We start from the raw sequence: 10,743 nt of genomic DNA on the forward strand, positions 1-10,743 counted from the left end.
AGCAAGGAAATAAATAAATTAGGATTAATTTTAATTGATAAAAAGGAATTTTGTGATGTTCAATTTGTCGTCAAAGAAGATTTGATGAGTCAGCTCCTTTGGGTGGGGGACCGGAGGAAAGTACACTCAGATTTAGTTCAAACGACATCGTTTCGTCGAATATTATTAAATATATATTTTCCATCGTGGAATTTCAACCATTTAAATTAGCAAACAAATCAAATGGAAAAAAATAAAAATGCTAGGGAAAAGAAAAAGGAAATCCGAAAGTAATGGTGCGTGGAAATCGAGGGGTTGCTTTCATGAATTTCTAAAATTGGATGGGTGTTACAGAAATTATTGAAAAAAGGGGGGGTGAAAAAGTGGAATAATAGCTTGCGCATCATGATTAATCATAGCCGTTGGATCGTGGGGTTCACATATCAAAAAAAAGCCCATCAGATGGAATCGAATAATAACAACAGTAAGTGACAGGCCTTTGGCTGAATAAACTCTCTTTATATTTTTAAAAACCTTACCGCTAATCATGATTAGTATCACGCATTATTAATTGAATGATGAATTCTAATTAAATTTTCGGGATTTGTTCTCTTACCAACTTATACGGTAACAAATCATTATAAATCTCAAAGCGAACCTAACTAAACGGTAATTAGCATATGTCTCCAACTAAGAGGTTAAGAGGTTGTAAGTTCGATCATGATCAAATTATTAAAATTTTAAATTTAAAGGATGAAATTATTATATATTAAAGTTCAGAGACTAAATTGTTACTAATTTGAAAGTATAGAAGTTAAATCGTTACACATTAAGTTCATGGATTGAATCGTTACTTTAACAAAGTATAAAGATCCCACGTATTTTTCAACCTTTTAAATATAATATAAAATTTGTTGGTATGTCTATATCTTGTGATAATAGATTAAGGTTTGTTTGTTAATTTCATTTGTGCTCTTGTTGAAAATTTTATTTTAATTCATGTGTCTCATTTTGTAAACAAATTTGGGAATCTTCTAATCTCATAATTCTGATTTATAAAATAATAAATTTGAATGCTTTTTTTCTTTTTATAACTAATAAATTAGAATGTTACGGAAGGATACATTCTCAAATGAATTGAATGAATTTTTAATGGATGAAATTGCACAAACTACTGCTAAAGTATGATAGTATGATAATTGCTATCATTGCTCTTATAAGTTTTTAGTTGTAAAAATTAAATACTAAAACTTTCATAGATGAAACAATTAGACTTTTAAACTTTCAATGGTAAAAAATTAAAAATTAAACTTCTCTTTACATCCACCCTCTTTCTACTTTCAAAAAATTAATCTAGTTGGAGGATTAGTTAGTTTTTATCAAAGTTTACCATTTTTAAACATTACCACTTAAAGTTTAGGAGTCTAAAGCTTTCATCGGGTTAAATTTGTACAATTAAAAGTTTAAGAGTTTAAGAGTGTAATTGTAATAAATGAATGTGCAATTTTCCCACCCATTTTTCTTAAATGCATATATATAAACATGGATATTCGATGAGTTATAGACTAATGTACATAATTTAGGTATGATAGTTGGTAGGTAGATTGGATATAATGTGTGATGACTGATGGTATTAGATTCTTCATGAAAATTAGGCTTCAAATAACTTTAATATTGTGATATATTTAGTAAATTTAAACACCATTCTTTAACATTTGTTTTTCAACTCTAACCTTGATACTCTTTTAGTGTCACATAAAAGAGGAATGACAATATTAAATACAAAATATAGGACCCCAAGCAAAATGTACACTTTTTAGAAAACAACAAACTTTGTAATTGTTCACCCTTTTTCTTTTCTCATATTGTTTTATATTTTATTTTTTAAAAATGATTGCATGATGCACTTGATTGATGTCTGATATAAATGTTAATTAATTAAGCTACATTTGCAATGATTTTGAATGCTAGACACGACTATAAATTTTGATATAGCTACGTAATGATAGATGCAAAAGGAATGAATTTATAATGTTGCTGTGTTTTGTCGGAATCTGAGATCTCTGTGGGATCGACATACAAATTCTCGTCTTTGTTTGATAGGAATGTTAGATACCCGAACATTTAAAAATGTTCGACATCTTAGGAGATGCCCTCCTATAACGTGGGTTTTTAAAATTCCCATATCGATATCATCGTTTTTGACAATTTTGTCTCTCATCATTTTTGTCCTATAATATTTTTTTCATCAATAAATAAAAAATAAAAGTATCCTCTAATTCATTATAAATGTCTAACTACAATTTTATTTATATGCTACATTTGTATATAAAATAAATATTAGTCAATAGTATAATATCTTAATTTATTTAATTCAAATTTAGTGTGTAATATTTCATTTATTTTACTCTTCTAATAGTAACCAAAGATAAATTAAAATTGACATAAAAATATAATATTAAATTAATAAAAATAAAATTTTTATATGAATTCAAATAATAGTAAATTTAATATCTAAATTATTTGATGGCCGATAAGAGCATTTTTGGAACGTTACATAAATTTGCAATATTTTAACGAATAAATCCTGCAAAAAAAAATGTAACCATCAGAATATTCCTAGATTTCCTTATAAATATTCCTACAAAACAAACGTGTCTATATTAAATTATAGACATCTAAAATTCTGGACATATGAGATTCCAGGCATCTAAAGGTGCCAAACATCTACATTTCCAAAAAAATAAACAATCCGCTCATGTATTTGATTTATGGGTTTATAATTTAGAAGAATTAGTGTGTTGTGAGTGTTGATACAGAAATTTGGCTCCTTGGCGATCTACCAAATTCACGCTAATCTTCAAGAATGAAAAAGGATCAACGTCAACCTGCAAAACCAAATAACCCTAAATACCGGCGTGAGTTTTACCATACAGACTCTGATGCTTAAGGCAAAATCTGAATAGTCGAATAAAAGAAGCAGAGTATTTTGGCATACCTTTAGGGTTTGGTTTACCCTCCTATTCATAGAAATTGAATCCTAATACCGCTAGGAAATCATGTCTTCTAGGCTTTACCTATTTTGTAGTCGACCATCGATTAGATCGTGGACTGTTGGTCCATTTAGGCTGGGCTAAACGGGATAGTCAGAGAGGCCCTGCTGGATTTATCGGCCACCGACAGAAAACTGCTCGGCGCCAAGCCGAGGTCGGCCCTAATCGATATGGGCTTTTCGACTCCTTCTTGCTTAGTTTGTATAGTTGGACTTTATCTTCGATCCAATTTAAGCCTGTTGTCATTTTGCCGAGCCTTATTTATTCGGCCTATAACATTGAGCATTAATGTAAATCTTAGAAAAGCAAAAATCTCAAACAGATGCAAGCATAAAAGCTAAATCTCTAAACTCAAAACCCTTAGCTCCATGAAATTGATAAGGGAGGAAATCATTTAAAAAATCATCTAATTACTCAATTGAACAATTAATATATCAAATTGGTGTAGAACAATAAATGTGGGATGATGATTTGAATCTTCTCCCTTAAAAAGGTAGTAGATACTTCAACTCGTGATATATATTATGATACTTGGTATTAAGAAAATTGTAACAATAGACAAAACTAATAAATTGGGGTTGTAAAGAGTGTAAATAAAATCCTGATGAAGACAATTATATTAATATTTTAGATAAAATCAAGATTAAATCGATGGGCCAAAACAAATAACACCATACTACTATTAATTTAATTGAGTATTTCTCGGAGGGTCCTAGATTCAAATCATACCTTCTTATAAGATAATAACTTGAAAAGGGCACATTGAAATTTGAAACCGCAAAGGGTCAAAATGAAAATATAGATGGAAGTGTGGAGTGGAGATTGGAGAGTGATTAGGCACGCGCGGAGAAGCGCGTGGCATAAGAAGGCCTGCATTTTGTTTTTTTCTTTGGCAAAAGCAGGGAACATAACTGAAGATAAGAACAGGAGACGAGATCCTCTGCTATTGGTCGCATTTTCCACTATCACGTTACTTGTAATCCAACCGTCTATTGCGACGCGGGCTTCTCACAAAGTCCAAAATTCCTCTAAATGGACGGTCCTGATCTGCCATTGGATGCCTCCTCGTGGCCACGTGGAAAACACGCGATCGTAGGTTATTGCCTGCAGTGGGTCCCACTACCGGTTAGATATTTTAAGATTTTTTAAATATTAGCTGGAAAGTTGGTCAAATGTTTCCTCCGTGTTTGGCGCTAGTTAGTTTAATTTTTATTATTATTAATTTATTTCCCAGTAAATTTTTTAGAAAGCGATAATAAATAAATAAAGGCTACTTATCTAGGAGGGAGAATGAAAAAGAAAAAGAAAAAGGAAAAAAAAAAAAAGCCAAAATTGTGGATGATTCTAAGGTAAATGACATAAAATGCAGTTCTTAAAATAAATAGGCTACTCACTTTTTTTTTCTTAAAATAAATAAGAAAAATAGTAATTAACAAGGATCGAATTCACAATCTCAATTGGAGATATTTGCCAATTACCACCGCTTTTACTGACTTTTTGAATTATGAAAAATTAAGAACTCTAATCATCCGCTCCACCTTTTGGTAGAGGTGATATAATTAGATTTAATAAATATTAAATAATAAAATAGATATGGTTTCATAAGTAAAAATATTTTTATGGCGATTAACTAATTTAATTGATTTAGAGTCATGAACTAACTTGAACATAATTGGACACTCCACATGTTTGTACCAAAAAAAAATTGATCTAGATTTATTTTGGTTGCATTTTTGTAGTATTTTTCTTTTTTACTTTTCTAATCAAGTTTATTTTATTATTATATTTAAGAATATCCATTAAATATGGATATTTTGAGGCCCACGACATCTCTGCTGTCAAATCACATATAAAAATGGGCCTCCAGGGTAAAGCACGAAATCATATTTGTTTTGGGCCTCTATGAGGGCCCAGTAATTAAATTAAAAAAGGGCCTATATAAAACCTTTATAAGATGAGAATTTTTCTCTTAAGAAAAGCCATTATACATCATCTTATTAACAAATTTGCCCCTTAAAAGTAAATATTTTCGTTTGTATATATACCTTTTAACTAATTTAATAAAGAATCAAATTATGTTCTCATCCCTTTATATTAGTAATTGATTATGACTCCAAATTTCCAAATTTTCAAAACTTCAACCAAATCACATATTGAAATTTTATCTACATAAATCATATTGAAGCAATAAATTTAAGATAACTAAACATCGTGAAAATGTATCTAAACATCATAATTTTATTTAATTGATTGGAAATCAAGAAGTTGACTCTCTGGCCTCCAAATCAAATCTTCCTCCAAAAATTTGTTATACTAAAAAAAGAAAATTATATTGCATAATACATAAGTAGTAATGTTTCAATATGATAAATAAAAAAGAGTGATTTGCCGAAGAAATGAAATTTTCAAAAAAATTATCGGTAAAACTATAATTAAAGACGTATTCGCACTCTTGAATTCTTAATCTAAACAATTACTTCCTAGACTGACAAATTAGGTGCAATTAAGTTCTATTTCAAACACTTCAAAAAAAAAAAAATTCCTAGTTCTAACATACGAAAGTAAATTAATCATTTTTATTAGTACTTTTTTAATCTATAAAAAGAGATATTTGAAGGAATATTTCTACTCGGAATCATGTGTGTGTAATGTAATATTGGTGCCACATTTTGGCTTGCTTTCTCAACTTGTATTATTAATGATACAAAATATTTTTCTTATGATATCAAGCAAAAAAAAAAAATAATAATAATAAAAAACAAACATTTCTATTATGATGTTGAGAACGTGAAAATAATCCCACACTAACTAAAATAAGATTTCACGAGATTAGATAGAAATCTATGTTGGAAACGTGAACATTAGTCTAAGGTGGATTAGAAGTATAGAAAATTCATAGTACTTATTTTGATTTGGATTTTTATATATCCACTCATATGGTACTTCATCTACAATATATATAAGATCCATATGTATAAACATCATCATCTACATGTAGAAAGTCGTATACTTTGAGAAGTTTGCATGAGAAGAGATTTTGATTGATCAAAAAGATTTGTTTTTTCTTTTGAATAAAAGGAAGATTTATCACATACGAATAAAAGACCACATCTATAATTCCTTAAAGATCTTTGAAGTGAAACTACAAACAAAACTAGAGACTCAAGTTTAAACTACAAATTTTATATCACGTGGAAATATGATAGGTCTATGCGGATGGAAAAAAAAGCATTTTTTTTAATTGAAGATTACAACGATACATATATAATATTGAAATAAGCTTTCTTTTGTTTTTTTTTTTTTTTTTAATTTCTTTCGCGTATATGGAAAAAACAGCGGGAAAATGATATGATTAAATTCCAAAAATAACACTATGGATGTTGTATGTATGTTTATTTACTCTGCAACAAATTACAAGAGATGGGAAAATAAATATAAGAATAAAGATAATTCTGAATTAAAAAGTTTTCACGTTAACTTCATATGGAAAAAGATGCTTTTTTTCAGTGTCTTTAAGGTCCCTTACATTATTATTAATTTTTCTTTTTCTTTTTCTTTTTTTATTGCCAAAAAAGAAGTACCATCGCTGTTCTTTCTCCTTCTTCCCCAGCCCCTCTAACACATTTATGTTCCAAAGTCATTTTCCGTGATTACCCACCGTGCAATAATGCCTCATTTCGTCCTAAATAAAATCATACATTATCTTAAAAGAGTTCCAAAAAATTGATTATAAATATTTCATCATTAACCTGAGTATAGCTCACATGATTAAGACAAAGATCATGATTTCGAATTCCCTCCACTCGTAATTATTTTATGTAGTCATCTAATTTATTAATATGACATAAATTTAATTATTTATATAACGTTCAAAAGTATGTTTGAGCCAAAACGAGGTAATTGGTATATATTTCAAACCACACCTCATATATTATACTCGAAACAAAAGTTTATATCTTATTACGAGTTAATTAGTAAATCTCTAGGACTATATAAACTCAAATTTATAAAACCTAAGGTCTATATATTAAATTTACTTAATAAATAAAATATCTCCTTTTTAGATTTTTTTTTTCTTCTCAGAGGTGTAGTTCTATTCTTGAAAATAGTGATAAATAATTGCCCAAAGTGTATGAATCAAGAAATGGTCAGGTGTCTCCAATCAAGTGGGGAAGGGTAAGTAAAAAAGCAAAAGGATAATATATATAAATTAGAATCTGCAAGATTAAATTAAACATTACATAAATTATCAGCTCACCTGTTCAAGATTAAAGCCAATACAGAGAAAAGGGGCTTTAATACAATTGTCCTCAACATTAGAAGATATATATATATATATATTTTTTCTTTTACTTACAACATTAGTGCCCAAAATCAAAATCTAGAAATCCAAAGTAAAAGAGAGAGTGAACAAACAAGAAATAAAAAGCAGACAATAACTATATGGTTGGAGTGGTCATTCATTATTTAAAAACAAAGTAAAAAAAGATGCCTAAAGATCGATGATTAGCTATTTTTTCTGATTATTATTATCTATTTGGCTCTGTCCTTGATCACATCCATCCCCATCTCAGTCGGATCGGTGGCTTGGACTTCGTAATGGATACCTTCCAGCACTCCCCTCAGCCCAGCTTTTGAAGTTGCGTATAGAATTTTCGCTCTAATTCTTGATGCGGTGGGCGACCTGCACCAAACCAAACCAAGCCAATCGGTTTCAGATTCAGATCCATCCTCCAAATCCTTGGAGTTTTTCCTATTTCAGAAAAATAAATATATAGTCGCGATTGCCAATTTCTTGTACAAAACGAACAATCATACATCATCGGTTAGAGAAATTCGACTTCCGATTACGAAAGAACGTGCTATTGTGCTGCTTTGAACATCTAACTAGACTCTGTAACATGATATGCAGTAGTGAATTAGAGATTATGAATTTGAGGAGGATTTCAATCGAAGTTATCAGAATTCCGGCCCGAAATGAAGTGTGTATTGCAAGATTCAAGTGATCAGAGTGGATTAAATCAGCAGCGGTTAGATCATGAAACGAAGAAGGGATGCGATAGACGAAAAGCAGAAAAAGATTCGAGAAAAGTAACAGACCACGCGATGAAGAAGATCTTGCTCTTCCGGCAATTATCAACGGTGACGAAGTCGAAATCGAACACCGCATATCGACAATCGTCGGTCGGCAATGAGGCGGTGAGATCATCGTAGCTTTCGGCCGGACCGCCGACCTTATCGACGGTGACTAACCTCGATCCTTCGTCAATCTTAAACACGATATACCTATGCACCTTCTTCCATTTCATTTCCATGAACGAATTCTTGCACTCATCGCTCACCCACATTCCAGTGGTTGCCTGAGATCATATCCGCCATTAGCAAAATCAGAACCAAAAATTCCAGAGAATCGAGAAACAAAAAAAGAAAAGAGAGTATGCATTCGATTGCATAAATCGGTACCATCTTGAAAGCCATAGCCATGGTGAGAAATCTCTCGTCGGGGAATACTCTGAACTCTGAAACTCTGAATTTTGACTACCGTGACTGAGAGTGAACCGGGTCGGGGCCTTTATATAAAGATCGCCTCACCAAAATGCCCTCATTAATTCACCATAATTACATTTTTTGTCCCTCCATCATCTACCCATGTGTGAACCAAAAATTTCAGCACCATACCCACTTAAAAACTAGTGTGGGACCATTAAACATCAAATATAATAATAATAATAACAATCTAAGCTTAAATATGGAAATATTTTATTTTTTTCAGTACAAATATTGTATTATACTTAATAATTGTTGAATTAAATATTAAGAATTGTGGGCTTGAAGAATAAGATTAGATTTGACCTAAATAATAGTATATTTATTACATAATAAAACATTTTTAAAAATGGCATAAATGTAACCATCCATAACAATTTAGTCCATATGCTTTTAATAATTTAATCATTAAATTTTAATATTCAACCATTTAGTTACTATAGTTTAAAATTTGTAACAATTTAGTCCTTGAACTTTAATATGTAACAATCTAATCTATATAGTTTAAAATTTGTAACAATTTAGTTCCTACCACGAAAAATCTCATCAAAATTAAACGTTAATTTTTATGATTTAATTTTTGTAATTTATAAATAAATTTGATCTTTCATCGGTTTATTAATATTAATATATAAGAATTTTTAACAAAAAATTTCTAACTCGTTACCAACTTTAAACTTCAAAGACAAAATTATCACAGACTAACTAAATTGTTAGTAATTTGAAAGTACAAGGACTAAATCATAATTTTTGAAAGTTAGGAATTAAATCGTAGTTTTGAAAGTTTAGGAACTAAATTGTTACTCAAAGGAAAGTATAAGTACAAAAACTGTTTCTTAACCTATATTTTACCTTACATTTTATATATGTGAGAGAAATTTTGCCATATTTACAAATTAGTTTTCGATGTAATAAATTTATAAATATGAAGTTAGCTAATAATTATTTATTCTATTCAATAAATAATCAGATTGTTTAAATAAAATATGGGATTTTCTTAGCAAAATAAAATATGGAGTTGAAGATTAAAATAAAATGATAAATGATGAAATAAGTGATATCTACAAAGCAGTACTCATACATTTAATTTCAATGATTATATGTTATGTTAATAATTTGATAATCTCTCTTCAAAGGAGTATGGTACAGACAGAATGTAGCATCCAATAGCAATATCCTATTATGGTCTCATCAATTATGTCTCATATTATGGGAACAAGTTTTAAAGCTATCAATTATGGTCTAGTAAAAAAATATTGTAAGAATACACTATATAAAAACTGAGATAAATAAATAAAAATGGTGAAACATATTTTTACTTAATTTTTAGTGTAAAAAGTTGAAAAGAAATTGGTTCCAATTATTTGGCAAAACTGTTTGGAAGTAAGAAGAGAAGTGATGTGAGGAGGTGATTTTAATATTTATGGAACTCAAGTCAGCATCATCTTCATAAATACAAGAAATTTGTTGTTTTACCTTCATCCCCATTCTATTGTCTTCATCAACTTTATACCAAACAACGACTTTAGTTATTGTTTGTGACCTATGATATACCAAATTGTATATGTTACCCTCAGCTTGATGCCAAAGCGAGCATAGCTCAGCGGTAATTGTATATATCTCCAACCAATAGATTATGAGTTCGATCCTAATGCAATTCATTTGCTCTACGAGACTACATATCAATTCAAACTCTTAATAAGACTAGGGCTAGGGCGACTCATTCTATTCTTTCTGAGGTCAGGGATGAAGCGTCTAGCTTATTTTTCATCACATTTCCATTAAAAAATTTCATTGTGTATAAAATTTATGTTAAGATTTGGCAAGCAAACGACTAAAATGGATATGGTAGAAGGATCAAAACGAACATTTAAAAATACATGAACTGAAATTACAACAGAGCAGTGGACCTATAGAAAAAAACAAAATGTGCTGCAAATAAACACAAGAAGAGGGAGCAGTGGGTTCAGTGGTCCCATCTCGGATCTCACACCCATATCTCTTTCTTTGTACAAAAGTCTTTGCGTGGAAGCAAAGGGCCAAATAATTTTTTACAATCATCTACAAAATTGTACACTCCCATTTAAAAAGGGGTAAAAGAAGGCTTATTGTTATTGGTATGAATGAGGCAATGTATTATGCAACCAATCACAGATAAAGAGGA

General features: G+C 29.9%; 1 protein-coding gene across 1 annotated transcript; it reads right to left on the bottom strand.

The window, feature by feature from the left end:
* Nucleotides 1-7,213: 7,213 nt before the first annotated feature.
* LOC111015397 (actin-depolymerizing factor 5) lies at nt 7,214-8,654 on the bottom strand. The gene is made up of 3 exons (XM_022290411.2): nt 8,496-8,654; nt 8,133-8,392; nt 7,214-7,716 (listed from the first exon to the last, which is right to left on the bottom strand). The coding sequence occupies exons 1-3, from the start codon at nt 8,514-8,516 to the stop codon at nt 7,566-7,568; spliced, it is 432 nt and encodes a 143-aa protein (XP_022146103.1). The 5' UTR covers nt 8,517-8,654; the 3' UTR covers nt 7,214-7,565.
* Between the last annotated feature and the right edge of the window lie 2,089 nt (nt 8,655-10,743).

The sequence above is a fragment of the Momordica charantia genome, assembly GCF_013281855.1.
Source record: "Momordica charantia cultivar OHB3-1 chromosome 2 unlocalized genomic scaffold, Mcharantia_2.0 BLBB01000002.1, whole genome shotgun sequence".
NCBI lineage: Eukaryota > Viridiplantae > Streptophyta > Magnoliopsida > Cucurbitales > Cucurbitaceae > Momordica > Momordica charantia.